A 23,903-nucleotide genomic window follows, 5' to 3' on the forward strand; every position below is an offset into this window, starting at 1 on the left:
CCTTAAATGTTTGCCTGGTATTCTGCATTCTTGTGCGTGTGTGGCAAAGGTGGTTACAGCCTTCATCACCTCTAAAAGAGGATAAAAACACAAAAGGGAAAATCTCAGTGCCTGCAGCAAGCAGAGCACAGGCAGTGACATGCAGAGCTGGGGTTTGGGGCTGACAGCTGGCACAGCCACCCCTGTGCAGGGCTTGGGGAGCCTTGGCTTGTCCTTGTTCACTCCTGGGGGATTTCATGGGGTGGTTTCTGAGGCACCCTGGCCTCCCCCTGTCCCTCCTCCTCCTCTCATTAATAATATAATTATTAATATAATAATTATTATCTTATCATTTACATTTTATATATAACATTATATATAGATATATATTATATTGTATATAAAAATATATATTATATATAATATATCAATATATAAATATGTAATATATTATGTATTTATATATAAAATATATAAAATATATTTTTATATATTTTATATATAAATATATATTTATATATATTTATATATATAATATATATTTATATATATAATATATATATAAAATATATATATTATATTTATATATATAAATATATATATTTATATATATATAAATATATTTTTTATAAATATATATATTTTATATATAAAATATATAAAATTGGATATTAGGAAAAAGATAGTATTTTAATTAATTTATTTATTTATTTATTTATATTTATATAAAATATAAATCAGCCTTCTGAAACATGGAGTCAAGATTCTCATCTCTTCCCGTGTCAGGACTGGGAAATTCCCACATAAGATCATTGTGTCCAACCTGTGCCCCAACACCTCAGCCAGACTCTGGCACCAAGTGCCATGTCCAGTCTTTTTTTAAACACACCCAGAGATGGTGATTCCACCACCTCCCAGGGAAGAGCATTCCAGTGCTTTATTATTCTTTTGGTGAAAAATTTTTTCCCAATATCCAACCTACATTTTCCCTGACGTAGCTTGAGACAGCAGCACCTCCTCTGGGACAGCCTCCTGTGGAATTCAGCTGGCAAATCGGAGAGGCTGGGGCAGGGAAGGGCTCCCAGGCTGACCCAGATGCAGAGCAGAGAATTAACGCGGAGTTAATTGAGTTTGACCATGCCCAGTGCCCCGGGGGGGTCAGCCCTGGAGCTGCTTTGTTTGCTGTGGGACAGCTTGAGCTCTGCCCTGCCTGCACGGGGGCTCGTGGCCCCTGTCACCCCCGGGACCTGCTGTCCCCATGGTGTGCTGTGACAGGGTCAGTGAGCTGTGAGCTGTGCCCTTGGGGGATGCACTGAGCAGCTTCACCTCCTCCCAGCCCCCTGATTGCACTCGGGCTCTTGGGCAGTGACAGCGTCTCGGGATTGCTGCTGCTCACAGTGACCCTGGGATGGGTTACAAAGTCTCTTTTTCCCAGCCCAGCAGTCGAAGAAGGAGTCAGAACTCTTCTGTTCTCGTTCTCAAGGCTGTTTATTGTATCTTATCTATAAAATTCTTTCTCTGGCCTGCCAAGGTCCGTTCAGCAGGACAGACAGAGGCACTCTGGCCGCCCCTCTGGCAGTGTTATCTTTTTATACTAAAAACTACATACACAATATTTACCATAACTTCCCAATACCTATCACCTATGTTAGACAGTGAGCTTCTACCTAAAACCAATCTGTAAGTGTCACCATCACTGCAGAAGATGGAGGCCAAGAAGAAGAAGGAGAAAGGCTGGACATGCCCAGATTCCTCCATCTTGCCCCCTGAACCCCCATTCTAAAAACCCCAAAAAATCTTTTTCACCCCGTGACAACTCACTATTCTTCTGCTTAGACTTTCGTGGCTTGCAGATCCTCATATAAGGTTGGTCATTTTTTCCATGGGTCATAATCAAAGGCACAGGGGTCCTGGGCTCTGTGCCAGGGTCTCTGAGCCCCCTGGCAGGGGTTTGGGCAATCCAGGACAGCCAGAGCTTTGGGGAGTGATGAACAGCTCAGCTGGGGCAGGGCTGTGGGTCAGAGAGGCCCAGTGATTTCCTGGTGATGTTCCTGCTGCAGGGGATGCTAAACCAACGTGGCAGGCACAGATCTACCTGCACCCCCAGCTTTGGAGCAAAGTGAGGGCAGGGGCAGTGGGGACGTCCCCTGAGCCCTGCTCTGCAGAGGGACTTTCAGGCACAAACCTTGGGTCACCCTGGCATTGCTGACTCAGCCATGGGCCCTTCCCTCTGCAGAGATTTCCAGGAATGCCCTCCTTAACATCTCCCACTAGGCAAATCACAGCCAGCATATGGTTAGGGAGAAATTGGATTTACCCTGTAATCTAATCAATGTTAAATAACAGTAATTCTAACTCTGAGCTCCGTGTTTAAAGTGCTGCTGGTCTCTGGGGTTCACTGGAGTTATTTAATCTAATGAAATCCCATTACTGGCTCATGAGGGTGCACCACAGGATGTCTTTCCTAGGAAGGAAAGCAATGGTTAAAGAACTGGGACAAATATTTAGGGACAAATATCCAGTAGGGGAAAGGGGCTGAGTGCAGTAGGTTGAGGGTTTCACCTGGCAGGAGCTCAGAGCACTTTGGCTGCATCATTGCAGTGGTGGCTGTCATTGCTCAGGACATGGTGATGCCCAGGTTCCTCCTGTCACCTCCCTGGGCAGGCTGTACCACCTGGAGCCACCTTTTCCCTTTTCCTGGCCCTAACAGGGGTTGTGTTCCTTAACCCATCCCAATTCTCCACCCAGCATCACACTTGCTGTGCTTCCTGCAGTGTTGGGTTCTCAGCCCTGGCTGTCCTGGCTGTGTTGGACTTGGATAGAATCAGAGAATCACCAAGGCTTTGGTGGGATGGGGCCTTACAGACCAGCTCCTTCCAAGCCCCTGCTGTAGGCAGGGTCACCTCCCCCTAGGCCAGGTTTGTACAAGCCCCATCCAGCCTAACCTTGAACACTTCAGGGTTTTAAGATGGTTTCCCCCAAACCTGCTGTGCTTTTCCCATTTGCATCAAGCAATTTTTCCTAATCTGCTTCATAGAGGGAGAGAGGAGCTCTCCCAGGTCCCATTTCCCACACTGGCTTTGTGACAATTCCTGAGCCTTCAATCAGTTCCATCCCAACAGAGTCAAGCTGAGCCTATTGCACCAGTTGCTTTCCTACATGCTGAGCTGATTGCATTCAAATACCTTGGAATTCTCTCAGCAGAAGGCAGGGACTCTGCTGCTGACAGATCCCAGCCAGGCTGCATCCTGTGTGCTGGGGGAGTGTTCCTTCCCCTGGAGCACGTGCTCCAGTTTCCCTTTATTACTTCTTTAATAAGACTGATATTTACTCTGCATTGCTCATGTGCTGCCAGAATTGGAACCATTAGAGCAGGAAGTGACAATTACCTTTTGAGCAGCGTGGGATAGGAGCCCAGTGGGGTGCTGCCCCAAAGGAGGGGGATCAAACCTGATTTTGGGGTGTAAATTGCTGTCTCACTCTATTCCTCACTTTCTAGGACAGCTGGGATGGCTGTCAGGGGTGCTCAGCATCCTCTAGAGGAAGGATTGCACCCAGAGGTGCTGGGAGAGGACACATCTGGCTCAGTGGCAGTGGATGGGATGGGAATGAGGGGTTGTGGCTCTGTGCTGCTGAGTTATCTTGGGACATCTTCAGAGCTGCCCATCCCCAAGGAACAGCTTGTTTCCTTGAAAACCATCTCTGTGCTGAAAAAAAAAAAAAAAAAACAAAACAAAACCATTAAAAAGGAGCATGTCTGGTAATTTAATCATGTTAAGTGCTCCTAAAATCACGTCTGCACTGCACAGCAGCGTGCCAGAGCTCTCTGGAGGAGCAGATGTGGCAGGGTTAGGTGCAGAGAGATGGGGCTGGTGCCTCAGGTTTTAACTTTTATAATTTTCAGATTCTGTGCTGCTTTACTGTGTGGGTCTGAGCTTCACATCAGGGGATGCTGAGCTCTGTGCACAGAGCAGGGAGACAAAACAATTCCTGCTCCAGCTGGGCACCAAGGACAAATGATCCAAATCTCAGCCCAGGAGCACAAACACCATGGGCTGGAGAGAGAAAAACAAGGATGGGACTGGATGGGCTAAAGCTGGAATGGGACAATGAACTGCAAGATGCAAATGGAGCAGAACTGATCCCAGGGAGAGACCCTGTGTCCGGTCGCGCATTTTGTGACCATTTTGGTTCATCTTGGGTTCATTTTGTGACCATTTTGGTTCACCTTGGGTGCAGCCCTGGCTGGGCTCTTGTGCTGCCCAAGGTGCATCCATGGAGGAGATCCTTTTCATAAATCCCTGCTTTATTCTTTAGCTCTGCCCAGCCTCTGCTCTAACTCAGCCTTCCCAAGGCATCAGGGCAAAGGATGGAGGGCGAGACACTGCCCGTGCTTTGGCAGGCGCTGCAGGAGCAGCCCTTGTCCCCCGAGGGGTGACACTGTGTCCTCAGCCCCTGGGGGAGGCTGGCAGGGTCCCCTGGCCCTGGGCTGGCGTGGGAGCAGTGGCAGAGCTGGCTGTGCTAACGAGGAGCTGCAGTCCCACCGTGGCTGCGCTCATTATGCGCGTCCCTTTCACACCGCCTTCATTATTCCCCTGCTATCTAGTGTCATTAAGATATCAAGTTCATTTAGGTACATCCACATTGGCAGTTTAATTATGTCTGGGTACTACTCTGTATTTTATTCATGGACTATCTGGGGGCGGTTGTCAAACACAAGGCCAGGAGATAAAGGTTTGGTGGCTGCAGAATGCTAATGTCCTGCTGGCTCCCTTTTGACAAATACACATGCCAGTTATTGCCAAACTGATTATTTCATTCATTAACACCACATACATCAGCTCCCTTCACCCAGTATTATTGTGTACATTCATCTTTTCATAAACAATTACCTGACAAAGTTGAGAGGGGCAAGGATTGGGGAACGAATGCTGTGCTGGGAAGTTCCTGGTGTGGCTTAGGAACAAGGTGCTGGGGGTGTGCAGGACGCTCCCTTGGCGTGATGGCTTCATTAATCAAATTAGGGACAATGGCATGTCACATGTGTGCCCTGCTTCCCAACAGCCTGCTTGTGCTCTGCTCCCCCTTGGGCTCCCTCAGCAGTTTGTGGTGATGGGGTGGGTGAGGTGAAGCCCAGGGGACCCTGTGGGAAGGCTTGGAAAGCAGCCAGACCATGACCTGCATTTCTCATTATTATTATTATTTTTAGTAGTAGTATTATCATGATTATGATGAGGAATATTTGCATGAAAACAAACATTCTTTGTTTATTGTTTCTGTCTTTTTTCCAGCCTCCTCATACTGCTTTTTCCAAAACTGGAACCATTAGAGCAGCAGGTGACAATTACCTTTTGAGCAGCATGGGGTAGGAGCCCAGCGTGGTGCTGCCCCAAAGGTGGGGGATCAAACCTGAATTTGGGGTGTGAATTCCTGTCTCACACTGGAGCAGCTTCCTAGGGCCAGCTGGGATGTCTGAAGCTGGAACCCTGTGCAATAGGATTAGAAATGGTAGCAGGAATGATTAGGACATCACGAATATGTAACCAGCTGGGAGCAAAGCCCCCACCCTGACTTCTTTCTACAGTTTTTGACTGTAAAAGCTGGAGATGGAGGAAAAAACTAGCAGGGAGATGAGAGCAGTGAAAAGTAACCAAAGTCATGAAATAAGTGATTCCTGCAGCTTTCCTAGAGATGGTGGTGAGACCCTGTCACAGACATCTTTCCATGAAAATCCTTTCCTTGGGATTTTTCCTCCTGAGAAGCTGAGAGGCCTCAGGAACAAAATGCAAACAATGGTTATCTGCTGCTGTGGAATGCAACAGGTGCATCTGGGATTGGTCTCATGTGGTTGTTTCTAATTAATGGCCAATCACAGCCCAGCTGGCTCGGACTCTCTGTCCGAGACAAAAGCTTTTGTTATCATTCCTTCTTTTTCTATTCTTAGCCAGCCTTCTGATGAAATCCTTTCTTCTATTCTTTTGTATAGTTTTAATATAATATATATCATAAAATAATAAATCAAGCCTTCTGAAACATGGAGTCAGATCCTCATCTCTTCCCTCATCCTGGGACCCCTGTGAACACCATCACAAGACCCACCAGGAGGGACCTGCCCAGGGGAGATCATTCCCATCTCCAGCTCCTCATGTCCAGCACAACCCCCTGTGGAAGGGATCAGACCTGGAGCTGCTCCCAGCCATCCCCTGGAGCACACAGCCCACATGTTTTCTGTTAGGTGTCTTGTTTTATTTCTTCAGATGCTTTGTCCCCTCGGCTGTTCCTGCAGGCAGAGTCTCCCTGGTGTGGAGGAGGAGCAGCTGCAGGAGGCCACCAATAGAGCCAGGATCAATTCATCTTCTCACTCAAGCAGACACGCTCCAGAAGTAATGCTGCGGGGGTCACGCTGCTCCAGTGCACGATTTGCAAACTAAATAAAAGATCTGAGTGAGCTTTAAGTGCCTAACTCCCTTAGGCCCCTTTGGAAAAGCCCCACTGGAGTAACTAAGAAGCTTTCAGTGTGCGTTTGCAGAAACATTAATCCCCCTTGCTATGTCAACTCTCTTTGATCACACTTCAAAATCTTCATCTCCAGGGGTCCTGTCTGGGCTTTCCAAAGTGGCTTAAGAGCAGAAGACCTGTGCTCCCAAGGCTCAGAATCCTTTTGCAAATCCCTCCATGCTGGAATGGAGAGATCACCCCATGCCAGGGGTCCCTGTGTCCCCCTTCCCTGCAAGGTGAGACCCACCATGGCTGATGGGGTGGGTTCTGGGGTTTAAAATCCCTGCTGCTCTCAAGAGTGTCAGCCTTGGTCAGTTCTGCCTGTGCTTCCTTACTGTTCCCAGGGAGGTGTGATGGAAGAGGAAGGGGCTTTTGTCTTTGGGTGCTGAGAAATGAATGGTGAAGGAGGGCTGGTCTTGCTAAGCAGGGCAGGGCTGGAAAAGGAGAGGCTGGAGTCATCTTCAGGAGCTGATCTGAAACCTCCAGCCCATGTTCAGAGCTGGGTGAGGAGCAGCAGTGTTTATTGGCCTGGATCCAAATGACTCGAGTTGACTTATGAACCTGAGGTCAATAATTGGGGTTTTTTTAATCCATCCATCCATATTCTGGAGAGCACTTCATCCCTCTTTCTTTCTTTCTTTCTTTCTTTCTTTCTTTCTTTCTTTCTTTCTTTCTTTCTTTCTTTCTTTCTTTCTTTCTTTCTTTCTTTCTTTCTTTCTTCCTTCCTTCCTTCCTTCCTTCCTTCCTTCCTTCCTTCCTTCCTTCCTTCCTTCCTTCCTTCCTTCCTTCCTTCCTTCCTTCCACCACTTCCGCCACTTCCTTCTTCTCTTCTCTTCTCTTCTCTTCTCTTCTCTTCTCTTCTCTTCTCTTCTCTTCTCTTCTCTTCTCTTCTCTTCTCTTCTCTTCCCCCTTCTCCTTCTCCTTTTCACATTATTGAGCTGTATTCACTCTGAACAACCTCAGTGTCACTGCCCCATCCTGAGCCTCCACATCCCTCCCTGTGACCCAAAGCTGAGCATGGTGCAGACCTGCAGAGCAGAGCAGAGCTGGCTGCTGTGCCATTTACTCATGAGATCTGCATCTGCTGCAAACTAAAACTCCCTGAAACATGTCAGATGGCTCTGATAGTGGATCAGACAGTGATGCATTCCCTGGGAGAAGGTGGAATTGCTGAGCTCAGGGAAGAGCTCTTGCTGCACGATCTTGTGAGGAATGGCTAAATTCCCTGCCTTGTCTGGGGGCTGGAGACACCAGTGTCCATCCCTGTGCAGCTTCCTCAGCACTGCCCCTTGCCTTGCCCAGAACTTGCAGATTAGGGCAGGAAAAATCTTTTTCAGCTTTCTGGAGACTTTTCCCCCTTTTGCACCTGACTGCTTCGCTCTAGGAATGAAAGTACAGAGCCCTTTCCCAGCATTTAAGGTTTCATTTAGCAAAAGGACAAAAAGAATTGGCACAGGAAGGATGAAGAACCACTGCAAGAGTAAACTTGTGTGACTCTATGTATTTTAGATCATAGCCTGAGGTCAGGCTCCCTTTTCTGTAATACAAATAAAGAGTTTGCGGCCATGCAGCAGCAGGAAATGTGTAGTGATACATAAAAAAAGTCACTTCTCAGCATAATTTAAGGAACAACCTCTGCTCTCAGCAGTGAGGTCTTTGAGGTGTCTGGGTGTTTCATTAAACCCCCAGCAGGCACAGATACACACACAGATGTGCACACAGCATCTCCAGCAGCCCAGGGCATGCCACAGGAATTTCCAGAATTTATCATAATCTCTGCTGCACTGTTGAGGACTCCACAACAATATCCTGGCTGACAGATCCTTTTACCCCTGCAGATAAGGGAGCAAATCCATCTCCTTGCTCCCCAAACCCCAGCAGCCTGTTCATAATCTCCAGAGACACCAGGGTGTCCAGAACTCCCCAGGTGTGGCTGTACAGCCCAGTGGTCCCAGCCTGCTGCATCCACTGCCCATTTCCAGGATTATTTCTTTACCTCCAGCTTCAGCTGCCTTAATTTAGCCAGTTTAGTCCCTGCACTCATTTTCAGTCTCTGAGATTTGGTGGCATTTCTTCAGAGGGAAGGAGAATGGAGGAACACTGGGTTTGTTGTTTTTTGTTCTTGGTTGGTTTTTTTTTTCAAAAACCACCTCAATTTATTGTTTTTTCTGTGTCCTTCCAATTTTCAGACAACATTTTATTCCCCTTTACATTGGCTGCAGCTTCTCAACCCCCACCCCTGTCTCCAGCTCCATTTCCCACCCCAGCTCCTCTCCATCCTTCTCCTTTTCCATGGCAGGAGCAGTGAGTGTGCATGGCCTGCCCGGGCACCAAGGAAAAATGAGGCAGACATGGAAAAGGAGCAAATTGCATTATGTATTGCAGGCAATAATGCAGCTCCCAGGGGACAGAGATAATGCAGTGAGAGACAAAGGAACAAGAGTTTTTGCTGGCCTGAGCACTCCTTGATTGTGGCCCTTCTGGAATTATTCCTGACTTCTTCTGGGTGATTGTTTGTGTCCCTCTTTTGACTTTTCACTTTTGTCTGGCTTGAATCGAGCCCCAGGGTATTGTATTTGTGGGGTGCCCCGTGGCAAGAATGATAAATATGACCCCATGTTCTCAGAAGGCTAATTTATTATCTTAGGATACTATATTATATTAAAGAATACAGAAAGGATAATTAAAGAAGGCTAAAAAGATAATAATGAAAATTCGTGACTCTCTCCAGAGTCCTGACACAGCTTGGCCCTGATTGGCCAAAGAGTGAAAACAACTCACAGCAGAATCCAATGGAACAATCACCTGTGGGTAAACAGTCTCCAAACACAGGAGAGCAAAACAGAAGAGAAGCAAATGAGATAATTATTGTTTTCCTTTTTCTCTGAGGCCTCTCAGCTTCCCAGGCAAAAAATCCTGGGCGAAGGGATTTTTCAGAGAATGTGAATGCCTCAGAATGGTTTTTGCTGGCCTGAGCACTCACTTGATTGTGGCCTTTCTGGAATTATTCCTGACTTCTTCTGGGTGATTGTTTGTGTCACTCTTTTGACTTTTCACTTTTGTCTGGCTTGAATGGAGCCCCAGAGCTGATGAGGGATCAGGATGTGGGCAGAGGCATTCCCCAGCACCAGGGATGGGGGCTGTTTTCAAGCTGGCTGTGATTTTTGGGGTTTATCTGTCTGGGGGGACATTTTCTGGAGAACTGCTGGTTTGGGTTCCCGTTTTCTGCTGGGGGCAGATGTGCCATTGGCACTGGGAGGGAAGCAGTGGAGATTCCCTGAGTTTTGGGTGCAGAAAGAGGCGTTAGGGTGAAACTGCTGGCATCAGCCATGCAGTGTGTGTGTGTCCCCAGGCCACATCTGGGTTTGGGGCTCACAGTGGGGCTGGTGATCCATGGCTTTGCAGGACACTGAACTGTCCCTGTGATGGCTGTGGATTTCCTCAGCAGCCCAGCTGGTGAGAAGCTGTCCAAATCAAAGTCCCTCAGCTTTTGGAAAAATCCCATCTGGGATGTTTGCCTGGGGCTCCCCAAGGTCCCCCTGCAGAGACAGCCAAGGCTCTAAGATGTGCTTTGGACCTTCTCTTTTCTCTCTTCTCTTTTCTCTCTCTTCTCTTTTCTCTCTATTCTCTTTCCTCTCTCTTCTCTTTTCTCTCTTCTCTTTTCTCTCTTCTCTTTTCTCTCTTCTCTTCTCCTTCTCTTCTCCTTCTCTTCTCCCTCTCTTCTCCCTCTCTTCTCCCTCTCTTCTCCCTCTCTTTTTCCTTCTCTTTTTCCTTCTCTTTCTCCTTCTCTTTCTCTCCTCTCCTCTTTTTCTCTCCCTCTCTCCTCTTCTTTATCTCGTCTGCTTTTTCTCTCCTGTCTTTCCACCTTCTCTGAGACATAAGCAAATTCCAGGGAGACATCAGTTGTCTTTAACACCCAGAGGAAAAATCGAAGGGAAGGGTTCAATTACCCACATGAAAAATGAGTCTCCTAACAGAGCTCTATCCATTTGCTAGTTGTGCTTGTTTTAAAACTGAATTATAGAGACTGCACATTTTTCCAGAGACAAATGCATTAATTTTTCTCCAAACAGACAAGGGAGAAGCAGAGGGAAAATAAGATAATAAGAGTTTCCACAGTGATTTATATGCCTTTGTGAGAAATAATGGGGGCAGGCAGCAGTGTGCTCCAGCAGCTGGGAGGAAGGGGCAGGGGGGTGGCAGGGACAACTGCAAGGAAAACTGCCAGAAGTCCAAGTCTGATTGTTGGTTTTAGATGATATAAGATCACTTTATGTCTCTTGACTGGCTTGAAAAATCTCTCTTCCTCTCTCTCTCTCTCTATATATATATACACATATAAAATATAGACCATATGATGCACTCAGAGCCAGCCCAGGCTGTGGTGTTTATACAGGAAGGGATTGTGTTTCTGGCCGACCTCTCCCCAGCCCTCCTCCTTCTGACCAAGGATAAACTGGGACCTTTAGAAAACAAAGTGGTAGCTGCAATTTTTAACAGATTTGCTCTTGTATATATTTATACAGGGCAGGCAAGCCCTTCCCCAGGGCAGTCTGCTTGTGCCTGTGGGCAGAAACCAGGGGGGTTGAGTTTATTTTTTTTTTTATCTGTTCACTTGGGTTTGATTTATATGGTAAAAGAGATATTTTTATTATAGTGCACAGTAAATTGGGTTTCTTTATTGCTCATGAGAGCTGTTTCCCAAAATTGGACTATTTATATAGTACACTGATTGCAATGTATTTCTGATCTTGATGTCTAACTGTAGGGAATAAAAAAAAAAATTACAGAAAATCAGATGTTTTTTAAGAAAACCTGTAACTTCTCTTGAAATAAGATTAAACTTTTTCCTGAGATGATGATGTAGCTCTCAGCAGCTCCCAGGAAATCATCTTGGTTTGGTGACTAAAGACTTTTGGTGGGAATTGGAGGCTCTGGGAGGCTTTGAAGCAGTTTTGTGGTTTGTCCATTGGTGTAATCCACAGGAAACACATCCGTGGGGCCAAAGGCCACCCTGGCTGTGGTACCTCCACTGATGTTTCTCTGCAATTATGGGAATGATTCAATGAATTAATTCCCACTTGGTTTCCCAGCAGAAAATCCTGCAGCGTTCAGATGGACGTGAGAGTGGAGGGAAATGATGCTTTAAAGCAAATCTTAAATCTGTTCCAGGGCAGATGGTTAATTGTGGAGTTCAATTTATTTGCCTAATGCAAATCATGTCCCATTTGCCCATGGCGCCAGGAGAACCCAGATTCCTGTTTGTTTTTGCTAAAAGCTGAATTTTCAGGGAATATTCTGCAGCTACCACATGATCCTCCCATTTATGGCCTAGGGGAGGATGATTTGCACACAGGACAAGCAGCATGGAAAGGTGCTGAGATGAGAAATAAGAACCCAGATTCCTGTTTGGTTTTGCTAAAAGGTGAATTTTCAGGGAATATTCTGCATCTCCCATATGATCCTCCTGTTGGTGGCTCCAGAGGGTGACTTGCACACAGGACAAGCAGTGGTTCCCTTGGAAAGGTGCTGGGATGAGAAACTGAGAAATAAGAACCCAGAATCCTGTTTGTTTTTGCTAAAAGCTGAACTTTCAGGGAATATTCTGCAGCTCCCACGTGAAGCTCCCATTTATGGCCTAGGGGAGGATGATTTGCACACAGGACAAGCAGTGGTTCCCTTGGAAAGGTGCTGGGATGAGAAATAAGAACCCAGATTCCTGTTTGTTTTTGATAAAAACTGAACTTTCAGGGAATATTCTGCAGCTCCCACATGATCCTCCCATTTATGGCCCCAGAGGAGGGTGACTTGCACACAGGACAAGCAGCATGGAAAGGTGCTTGGATAAGAAATTAGAACCCAGATTCCTGTTTGGTTTTGCTCAAAGCTGAATTTTCAGGGAATATTCTGCAGCTCCCACGTGAAGCTCCCATTTATGGCCTAGGGGAGGATGCCTTGCACACAGGACAAGCAGGGGTTCCCTTGGAAAGGTGCTGGGATGGGGATAGGCTGCCTATACCCTGTTGGTTTGTAAAACTCAGCCTCCCATGCTCATGGCTCCAGACCTGAGCAGGTGATTCAGCCTCCTCTTTTCCCATTCCCAGTGTCTGTGGGGCTGGATTCCTGCCCTGGGCCAGGAGGGTCTTTCTCAGGGAACTTCCCAAAAGGGCCTAATTGAAGCCTGTAGAAATTTTTTTTTCACAGATTCATGGCTTTTCAAAGGAGAAATTTGCATATTAATAAGAAGCTGTTCAGACTGATTGGCTTAATGTGTTTGGTGTAAGTATAATTAAATGTCAAGGGAAATATATCATGAAGTAATGGAGCTGGAGTTAATTTATCAAAAAAAAAAAAAAAAAAAAACCAACGAATCCTAAAGAGGGAGACACTTCCAATAACAAACAGTTCTTTAACCTTCCTCCCTAAGATGATTTGCTTAGTCAGGGCTGAAATGTGTGGTCTTGGAGATCCTTGAGTGAGAGAGAATGAAGTTGGTTTGGGGATGGAGGTTTTTCCACACTCTCCCATTTACAGAGCTTTCTGTCCTGGATCAGCCAGGATGGATTTTTTTCAGATCCTGCACTGCATTGGTGCCTAACTCTAAACTCCATATAAAGTGTCAGCTTCTGCCTTCACATTTTGGTCAGACAAAACAATCCCTCTAGGCCTGAGATCCAAGGACACCCTGCAGCCTCAGGCCCCAAAAAGTACAAACAAAAGTGAATTTGGAGGGGAGAGCAGACTGAGGGAATAGGACTTCATTACCTGAAGCTGTAATTGGAGAATTAACCCCTGATATGTAAATGGGCCAAACTTAAAATTGTCTGAAAAATTCATGACCATCATCCATCCTGGCTGTAGCCCCTCTGGGAGGCTTTTGAGTGCCCAAGGTGTGTCTGTTGAAGGCCTTTAATAAATACCATAATAAATTGAAGGCCTTTAAAAAGAGGGTTCCCCCATGTCCAGGTGGGGGAAGGTGCAATCCTGCTCCCTCCAAGCCCAGCAGCATCTCCTGTGAGGGTTTGTGGGTGGGTTTACCCCTGTAAGACTTCAGGGGTGCCCTTAGGGAGGAAGAATGAGATTGAGATTCATTTATATCAGGTGCTGGGCCACTTGTACCCATTTTTTGGTCGTCCCTCAGTCTTTGCTCTTTGAACTTTTCAGAGCACGTGCCATCTCCTGCTCTGCTCACATCCTGGCTGGGCACAAACCCCACACAGTGGGGTTTAAAGCTGTGCCCACACAGGCACAGCTTTAAAACAAACAGAAACTGCCATGCAGGTGCTGAAAGTGGATGGTTTAAGATTGTAATTGAGGAAGGTGAGGTGCAGGCTGAAGGCTGTGCTGATCTCTTCAAGGCTGTGGCTCCTGGCATCCTTTGGTGTGGTGGAAAGAGGCTGGGAGCTCCCTCCCCATGGTGCAGTGGACAAACAGGCAAGGACTTCCCAGCAAAACTCTGCTTTAGGTGGGTGCTGGGTTCATGGATTCGTGTCCAGCCACGTGCTCTGCTGTCCTCTTCCAGCAGGGACTGTCCCTCCTGTGTGCTGGGATGGCAGAAAGGAGCTCTTGATTCGCACTTGCAAGGCATGCAAAAGGATCATGTCCATTGTTTCAGCTGGAAAATCCTCCTTTGGCGTGGCAGACATAGAGGGGAGTCAGCAGGCTGTGATGGAGAATCCCTTTTCATTTGGGAATGGCATTGAAAATATGACGAAATCACTGTGAGCCTGATTTTCAAGATTTTGGCAAAAGGCTCCTGCCTTAAGTGTGGAGCTCTGCTCACTGCTGGGGTTAAATGAACGTGGTGCTGGGGACACCAGAGGTGATGAGTGTTGGGTCCAGCTCTGATGGGAGAGGAGAAGTTTCTCCTTCCCAGTGCTTGACTGGAGCTGCTGGGAGTGCTCTGAGGTTGGCTTAAAGAGCTCATGGCCAGCCCAAGGGGATGTCACACCAAGGGCAGTGACACCAAGCACTGCAGAGGTGGCTGATGAACCCAGCCCCAGCCCTGGCACAGAAAGATCCTTCAGAAGATGCCTGGTGGTGTCTCCATTCCCATACAAAGGATGGACACGTGTTGAAGGGGCTGTGACCAAGAGCCCTGGGGCTCTTCATCTGTTCCTGGTAGGCAGAGGGCCGGGATTTACCAGCAGTTAACCATTGGAGAGAAAACAATCTGAAACACCTTTTCTCCAAAGGCCAGCTGGACAGCCCAGAGGAGCTGGTGGTGCCACCTGTGATTGCCTCAGCCTCGATGAGTTTCTTGTTCCAGCAGAGAAAATCAATGGCTTGCAGGGCTAATGACACCAGGGAGTTTCTGCTGTCAATAGCACTTGGGCACTGCTGCTCTCCAGATGTGCCTTCCAGCAGGGTGGGTTTTTTGGGAACCTCTTGGCACAGTTTCCTCTCCCAGACTGGTCACAGGATGCTGGGACATGGGGGCCACCTCTCAGCACAAGGAGGCCCCAGGGCACTGTGCTCCCCACTACCTGCTGCCCTCAAAGTAATTCATTTATAATTCATCAGAGCAATTAGACAGAGGGTTTGCGTGCTGTAATGAGCTCTGATCCACACGCTCTCCATCCCAGGAGAGCAGGGGGGCAGGAGCTGAGCACGGGAGGCACAGCAGGGAACGGGGTGGAGAGCAGAGCCCCCTCCTTGTGTGCAGCTGCTGCCCCTCACGGCACTGCCCCGAGGCCCTGCAGACAGGGCAGGGACACCAAGGGCAGGGACCCCAAGGGCAGTGACGGCAAGGGCAGTGACACCAAAGGGAGTGACACCAAGGGCAGGGACCCCAAGGGCAGTGACGGCAAGGGCAGTGACACCAAGGGCAGGGACCCCAAGGGCAGTGACGGCAAGGGCAGTGACACCAAGGGCAGGGACACCAAGGGTAGGGACACCAAGGGCATTGACACCAAGGGCAGTGACACCTGTCACCCTGTTCTCTAAGTTCTTCCAAGCCTTCTGATGTTTGCATTCTCGTAATGAACTTCCTCACACGCTTTTCTGTTCCACGTTCTTTTCTGGAGGAGGAGAAATGTGCTGGACTGTTGGTTTGTCCAGTGTCATTGGAGAGGTGGCACTGCCATCCTCCAATCCACTGTCACTTTCAGAAACCTATAAATGTTGGAATCAGAAATCAAACTGCCCTTCTTCTTACCTTTGAGATTCCAGTGTCCGCATCATTTTATTTCATGTCATTTAGCGACAGACCCTAAGAGCAGTGACCCAAGTGTAGGGACCCCAAGGGCAGTAACCAAGGGTAGGGACACCAAGGGCATTGACACCAAAGGGAGTGACACCAAGGGGAGTGACACCTGTCACTCTGCTCTCTAAGTTCTTCCAAGCCTTCTGACGTTTGCATTCTTGTAATGAACTTCCTCACACGCTTTTCTGCTCCGCATTCTTTTCTGGAGGAGGAGAAATGTGATGGGCTGTTGGTTTGTCCAGTGTCATTGGAGGGGTGGCACTGCCATCCTCCAATCCACTGTCACTTTTAGAAATCTATAAATGTTGGAGGAAGAAATTGCCCTTCTTCTTACCTTTGGGATTCCAGTGTCCGCATCATTTTATTTCATGTCCTTTAGCGACAGACCCTAAGAGCAGTGACCCAAGTGTAGGGACCCCAAGGGCAGTGACACCAAGGGGATTGACACCAAGGGCAGTGACAGCAAGGGCAGTGACAGCAAGGGCAGTGACACCTGTCACTCTGTTCTCTAAGTTCTTCCAAGCCTTCTGATGTTTGCATTCTTGTAATGAACTTCCTCACACGCTTTTCTGTTCCGCGTTCTTTTCTGGAGGAGGAGAAATGTGATGGAGTGTTGGTTTGTCCAGTGTCATTGGAGGGGTAGCATTGTCACCCTCCAATCCACTGTCACTTTCAGAAACCTATAAATGTTGGAATCAGAAATCAAGCTGCCCTTCTTCTTACCTTGGAGATTCATTCCAGTGTCCAAGTTGTTTTATTTCGTGTCCTAGAGCGACAGACCCCAAGGGCAGTGACCCCAAGGGCAGTGACCCTGAGGGCAGTGACACCAAGGGCAGTGACACCTGTCACTCTGCTCTCTAAGTTCTTCCAAGCCTTCTGATGTTTGCATTCTTGTAATGAACTTTCTCATGCGCTTTTCTGTAAATAATTATTGTTTCGCGTTCTTTTCTGGAGGAGGAGGGGAAATGTGACAGACTGTTGGTTTGTCCGGTGTCATTGGCAAGGTGGCACTGCCATCCTCCAATCCACTCTTAAAAATCTATAAATATTAAAGTCAGAAATTAAACTGCCCTTTTTTTTAACCTTGGAGGTTCCAGTGTCCACATTGTTTTATTTTGTGTTCTAGAGGGACAGACTCCAAGGGCAGTGACCCAAGGGGGTGACACGAGGTCACACTGTGCTGCTCTGACAGGGTCTCCTGGGGGTGTGTGACCCCCTTATCTCAGGGACCCTGCTGTTTCCTGCCTTGGCTCCCTGAGGTGCAGGAAGGCTCTTCACCTCTGGAGGGATCAGCAAACAAGCTGGATTCTCCATGACATTCCTTAGATGGATTTCCCAGCTCCTCAGGAAGGGATGAGGCTGTGACCTTGGGACAGGATGGTGGCAGCTGTGACCTCCTGGGAGCTGGGTGTGCCAGGCCATTCTGGAGGCAGTGAGATTCCTGCAGTGGGCTGTTTTTAAATGCTGAGGTGGTTCCAGCTTCCAAGCCAATGGTGGAAGGAGTGGAGGTGCCCATGGCACTGGGTGTGCAGCGGGGAGGGTCTGCAGAGGACCCCTGGGTGGGAAATGGATTTGTGGGAAATGGATTTGTAGGAAATCCCCAAAGATTTCCTACAGAAGGCTCACACAGTGTGCATCTGTGTGCAGATCTTGAGATAAGAAATGCTGACTTAGAAATGCCATGGGATAGGACAGACATTGCTGAGACAGAAATGGAGCTAGAAACAAGTTTCAAAGGATAGCCTTGCACAAAACCCCATATATATATATGATATATATCATATAGATATACATGTATGGAGAAAAAATCCTGGGCAAAGAGGATTTTTCATAAAATATGACACTGACAGGAGGGAGCTCACTGCCCAGGGCACAGGAACCATGGCAGGGGGCAGGACAGCCCCCTCAGCACATCCTGAGGGAGCCAATAATCCAGGGGTTGTTTCCTGACAGTGGGAGTGAGGCAGTGCTGCTGGAAGCCTTTCTGACCACAGGCAAGGGAAAGAAACCACAAATATTTCAGCAGGTGACACCCTCATCCTGCATGGCTTGCAATGCTTCCATGGGCATGGAAGAGCAGAGACAAAGGAAATTCCAAGGCCCCTGACTTGTTGTTTGGGAGGGTGCAGCATCCTCTGAGAGATGGCAGTTGTGTCACAGATCCCTCCAGTAACACCAGAATTTCCCTGAGCTTTATCTTTGTGCAGAGAGAATTCCTCTGCAGCAGGATGGGCAAGGAGAGCAGAGCCCCAGGGCTCCTTGTCCTCTCCCAGGGCCATTCCTGCCTCTTGTTTTGCTCCAAGCTCAGCTTAATCCATCCTCATTAAAATCAGTGGCAAGAGTGTCCTTTTGCTGTTGGGTTTGATTTTACATCCCACACCACAATGAGTGATTTTCTTTTTTCCTTGCAGACCTCTCTGATCTTTTGCCCCTCTCCTTTCAGCTTCCTCAGTCTCACAGCTTTTCTTGGAGGGTTTTTTGTAAACTTCTCTCCGTTTCCTGAAATGCATCTTTCCCTGTATCGATTCCACCTGAGATCTGAAGGAAGGCAGAGCAGGAGGCTCAGCTGACTCCCATGCACACTCACAGCTCATCAAAGCAAACACGGAGCCTTGTGAGAGCTGCTGGGGCAGCACAGCCCCTGGGCTTAGCAGCTGGCCTCATGGGAGGGAGGAATTAATCTCTTTAGGCAGCATTTTTGAATTTATATCTCCATCCACGCTCCTGGTTACATGGAGTTATCACTCTTGCTAGAGCATCTTTCTTTTCAATCATCTCCTGAACATGCTGTAATGGCACTTCTGGGAGTGTGGGCTGAGCTGGGGGAAGGGGAGTGCTTCTGAGAGCTGGTTTGGGGTTTTTTATAAATTCCTCTTGCAGAGTCACTGCTTAAAATGATTTGGAAGAAAAAGAGAGATGGTGGAGTGTGGGAACCCAGGACATCCCTCTGGCAGGGGGCTCAGAGACCTTGGCACAGAGTCAAAAACACCTGTGCCTTTGATTTTAATCCATGGAGAAAATTACTCAGCTTATATGAAGATTTACAAGCCATGATCGTTTAATTAGAATAACAGTTAGTTTGTCACAGGGTGGAAAAGTAGAATTTTGGGGTTTTTAGAGCAGGGGTTCAGAAGCCAAGATGGAGGGATTTGGGCATGCCTTGTCCTTCTTCTTCTTGGCCTCCATCTTCTGGGTGATGGTGACACTTTTGCACTGGTTTAGAGTAGAGACAGACTGTCTAACATAGGTGATAGGTATTGGAAAATTATTGTAAATAAAGTACAGGTAGTTCTTAGTATAAAAAGCCAACACCACCCCAAGGGCAGGGACTGTGCCACAGCCTGAGCTGCTGGACAGATCTCAGCAGGTCAGAGAAAGAATGGAACAGATAAGAGAAAACAAACAACCTTGAAAAGCAGAACCGAGGAATCTCGACTTTTTCTTTGGTCACAGGGCTGGGGAAAAGAGACTTTGTGACACCTCGGGCTCATCTTGGCCACAAAACCCCCGAGAATGGGAGATGAAGAAGAAGAAGAAATGAGTTGCTGATGGCAGCAGTGGCCCAGGGAGCAGCACACAGCCCTGTGGGGCTGGGAGTGAGGTTGCACCAGGCCAGGATGCTGGCTGTGCCTCAGTTTCTCTGTCCTGCTTGTCTGGTAGCTCCATGGTGCAGGAGGCTCTGTGTTCCCCAGGGCTGCCAGCCCTGTCACACGCCTGTCACCACCGTGGCTGGCTCCTGCCTGGGCACAGAATTCTGGCTCTGTTTCTGGGGAGAAGTCAGAGATGCCACAAGCCCCCTCGGACAGTTCATTTTCCCTCTCTGCCCTGCTGCTCCACCCTGTGACCTTGCTGCATTTCTGGGAGCAGATCTGGCCCTTCCTTTCCCTTTTCCACAGCACCCAAGGCTGATGGCATAGCTGTGGGGCTCTTTCAGAAAGAGCAGCGTTTTTTTAAAAACAATTTCCCCAGCAATGATCCCTTCAGTGGCACCTCCTTAAAACCAGCACTTGCCACCAGGACAGATTTCCTTTCCCACCACCGCCTCAGGCTGGGGTCTCCAAATCCCAGCCAGACCCTGGACATTTCTCCAGAAGAAACTCAAGCTGCAGCAAAGCAGGGGAAAGCTAACAGAGAGCAGATTTCTCCTTTTGCAGTTTGCTTTAAGGTGTTTGTGATCACATCCGTTGGCAGCTCATCCCAAGCCACAAAAGCAGGAAGGTGCTCTCACACCACATTATTGTCAGTGGTGATTCCCTTTGTCTTCACATCTTCAGGATGCATGAGAAACCTTTCCTGCTCCTCAGCTTGCTTATTCCTCAGCCTGAACGTCCCAAATTCTTGGAGTTTCCCCCAGACAGAAGCCCTCAGCAAAGGTTTGACTTCTCTGGGAGCACATCTTTGCTCAGCCCCTGCGTAAGGGGGCTGCAATTGCTTTAGGAAGGTCCATTCCTTGCTCTCTCATTTGTAACATAACAGCCTGGGGTTTGGTTATTATTGCTGTTTTTAGCTGCTGTTGGCTTTCCATTGTTGCTTTTTTGATAGATGGGTTCAATTTTGCTGGCAGATTGCTCAGGTTTGCAAAGCAGATGCTGCTGCTGCTGCAGTTTGGTGGCAGCGAGGCGGGCAGGGAGCGTTCGCCCCACACACGGGGTCAGAGCCAAGGGGGCAGCGTGTGGGGGGCTGCAGCTGCCAGGGGAGCTGCTGGTGGCAGGGGGGTGACCCTCAGAGGGGCTCCAGCCACCCCCCAGTCCCCCTGGGAAGGATGGGACCGTGGGAGGAGCAGCTGTGGAGAGGGAAACGGCTGAGCATGGATTTGTGTGTCACCACGTGATGGGGTGGGAATCTGGTGTTTTGTAGATGCTCTTGAGAAGGCTGAGCTAGAACAGAGGCTGGGCAGAGTTACAGAATAAAGCAGGGGTTTATTAAAAGGGTCTCCTGAGTGGATCCACCTTGGGCAGCACAAGATGAACCAAAATGGCCCCAAAATGCACGGCCGGGCACGGGGTCTCTCACTGTGATCAGTTCTGCTCCATTTGCATCTTGCAGTTCATTGTCCAATTCCAGCTTTAGCCCATCCAGTCCCATCCTTGTTTTCCTCTCTCCAGCCCACGGGGTTTGTGCTCTTGGGCTGAGATTTGGATCACTTGTCCTTGGTGCCCAGCTGGAGCAGGAATTGTTTATTTCCCTATTCTGTGCACAGAGCTCAGCATCCCCTAATGTGAACCCCAAAATTACTCACTAAAGCAGCACAGAATTTGGAAAACATAAAAGTTAAAACCTGAGGTGTCACTGGGTCTGGGTGTGGTGTAGCAGTGATGTGTGTGAGGGATGGGATGTGGTGTGGCATGCAAGAGGGATGAGGAGGACAAGGAGAGGAGCTGGGAGTCACCTGCTCCTGTGGCTCCTACACCTCACTTTGGGTAAGCAATCTCCACATTGCATTCCACTTTAGCACAAGCACAGCAAGTGAGATAAGAATTGTGTTTTCCTTCTTCCTTTCCTTTCCTTTCCTTTCCTTTCCTTTCCTTTCCTTTCCTTTCCTTTCCTTTCCTTTCCTTTCCTTTCCTTTCCTTTCCTTTCCTTTCCTTTCCTTTCCTTTCCTTTCCTTTCCTTTCCTTTCCTTTCCTTTCCTTTCCTTTCCTTTCCTTTCCTTTCCTTTCCTTTCCCTTCCCTTCCCTTCCCTTTCCTTTTCCCTTTCCCTTTCCCTTTCCCTTTCCCCTTCCCTCCTTTTTCCTTTATCCTTTCTCCTTTCTCCTTCCCTTCCTCCAAGAGATAAGAATTGTGTTTCCCTTCCTCTCCACTCGTCTCACAGCTCCTCTCTGTTCAGAGGGCACGTGAGCACCACACATTTTGGCCCTGACGTGTCCCTCGTTCCCCCTCTGCAGGGAGCTGATGCCCAGGACACTGGAGGGGCAGATCACCATGGAGAAGACCCCCAGCTACTTTGTCACCAAGGAGGCCCCAGCCCGCATCTCCTCCATGAGCAAGGGCACCAAGCTGATCGTGCTGGTGCGGGACCCCGTGACCAGAGCCATCTCGGACTACACCCAGACCCTCTCCAAGAAGCCTGACATCCCCACCTTTGAGAGCCTGACCTTCAAAAACAGGACTACAGGCCTCATAGACACCTCGTGGAGCGCCATCCAGATTGGCATCTACGCCAAGCACCTGGAGAACTGGCTGCTGCACTTCCCCATCGGGCAGATCCTCTTTGTCAGCGGGGAGAGGCTGATCAGGGACCCCGCGGGGGAGCTGGGCAGGGTCCAGGACTTTCTGGGCCTCAAGAGGATCATCACGGACAAACACTTCTACTTCAACAAAACCAAGGGCTTCCCGTGCCTGAAGAAGGCGGAGGGCAGCAGCAAACCCCACTGCCTGGGCAAGACAAAAGGCAGGACCCACCCTGACATCGACCAGGAGGTGGTGCAGAGGCTGAGGGACTTCTACAGGCCCTTCAACATGAAGTTCTACCAGATGACAGGGCAGGACTTTGGCTGGGACTGAGGCTGAAAGAAATAATTTAAGAAAAGGAAAATATAATATAATATATATCTATTTTTTTTACGTATCAGTAGAGAGGCGGGGGGGAGGAAAATACGGGGAAAAATAATAATAATAGCTGTGCTGAAACACACTTTGGTTTTTTTCTTTTTTTTTTTTTTACACTGCTTTGTATCCTTTCTTCTCTCAGAGAAGAGGTGCTGTGTACACCCAGAAAAGGAAAGGCTGTGGAGAAACAGCCTGGTCCTACTGACATGAGCAGCTTCCCTCAATGGGCCCAGGGTTTAGCACAGCCTCTGTAAAAAAACACAGGTGCAAAGTTTCCAGCAGTGACAGGGGTGCTTGGGGTAGCTCAGAGTCTTCCTGAAAGTTCAGCCAGGTTTTGGCTTGCAAGGGCCATTTTGGCCAGACCTCACCACTTTTGACAATAAAACAAAGGTGGCTTAATACCTAATTTGGCTTTCCAAATGTTACTTTAGGGGATTTTTTTATTGCATGAAACATTTGGTGAATTTCGCTTCCACTTATCCAATTTTTTTTGTTTTACTTTTACCCCCCTTAAATCAAGCTCTTTTCATCAGCCAAGCTTATTTTTCCTCTTAAGGAAGCCAAAACCAATAATCCTTTGTTTTGTTTTGAGAGAAAATAATTTTGGTAGCCAAAAGTGAAAGAACACAAATGATTCTTTTGACTCTCTAATGAAAATTGCCAGGTAGTCAAAGGCCTCATTCACAGGAGCTGGCTCTAACCCAGGGCTCCCTATTGCATCCCTTTTGCTACTCTGACAGCAAAATGGGTTTCTAAGGGGTTTTTTTTCCCTAAGGGGGGGCCCATCTGAAGGGATTTTGGGGATGGGAAGGAGGTTCCACACTGAGATGATGCTCATGGCACACCCTGAAGGTGTTGGGGGGACCAACCATCCCACCAGTGACATGGTTTAAGCCATAATGAGGAATGTTTTAAGTTGGGCCGGTCTTAAGTAGACTGGAGGAAGGGTTGGTTGGGAAAAGGTGAGCAATAATCATGTCCAGAAAGAGGAATAAGAAAACAATTGTTCTTTCCTGAAGGAGAACTGAGGGGAGACCTTGAAGGTTGTGAAGGGCACCAGGCAAAACCTTTTTCACGTTTTTTTAGGTGGTGGAAATGATTCAGTGACAGAAATCTGTTAATGAAGCAGAGTCTTTTATTACCATGGGCTCATTTATCTGCTGGCTCTTGATCTTCAGCATTTCTGAGCTCTGGGAGTACCCAGTTACACCTTGGTGCATCAAACACATGGAAGGGCTCCCTGTCCTGAGCCCGGCTCTGAAGGGGTAAAACCTGAGGGGGTAAAACAAACTGTGTGGGGATCCCCCAGGAATGTGGTTAGGAAGGAGCCTGGGGATGAAGTTCGCTGGCTGCCTGCACACCAGAAAAAAATATTAACAAAATCCCAGCAGAGCAATTTCAGAGTCCAGAGAGAATTGGATCAGAAATTACGATTTCACCTGAGAGGGAGGCAGTTCCACCTTGGAAAGTCAGGAAAAGGGTTTGGGGACCCTGTCAGCCTCATGGCACTGAGTTCCTCTGCATGTGCTGAGCCACAGCTGCTCCTGGCTGCCCTGAAGCACCTTCCTGCTCAGCCCTACACATCTCCTGTTCCCAAAAATGTGAGTCCTGGAGCCTTCTCATGCCCTGAAGACACAAACCCAGAGGGTTTTGCCTGCCAGGCCCCTTTCCC

At 48.1% G+C, this 23,903-nt stretch overlaps 1 protein-coding gene across 1 annotated transcript in view; it reads left to right on the forward strand.

Moving 5' to 3' along the window:
* LOC139602714 (heparan sulfate glucosamine 3-O-sulfotransferase 3A1-like) overlaps window positions 1-22,363 on the forward strand; it is a 32,865-nt gene extending 10,502 nt beyond the window's left edge. Inside the window, exon 2 of the mRNA XM_071452802.1 lies at window positions 21,568-22,363. Within this exon, the coding sequence (XP_071308903.1) occupies window positions 21,568-22,186 (619 nt within the window). The 3' untranslated portion in view covers window positions 22,187-22,363. The remainder of the gene's footprint in view (window positions 1-21,567) is intronic.
* Window positions 22,364-23,903: the final 1,540 nt, after the last annotated feature.

This window comes from Agelaius tricolor, unplaced genomic scaffold (genome assembly GCF_023055355.1).
Source record: "Agelaius tricolor isolate 1412-34295 unplaced genomic scaffold, bAgeTri1.0.p SCAF_35, whole genome shotgun sequence".
In the NCBI taxonomy this organism is placed as follows: Eukaryota; Metazoa; Chordata; class Aves; order Passeriformes; family Icteridae; genus Agelaius; species Agelaius tricolor.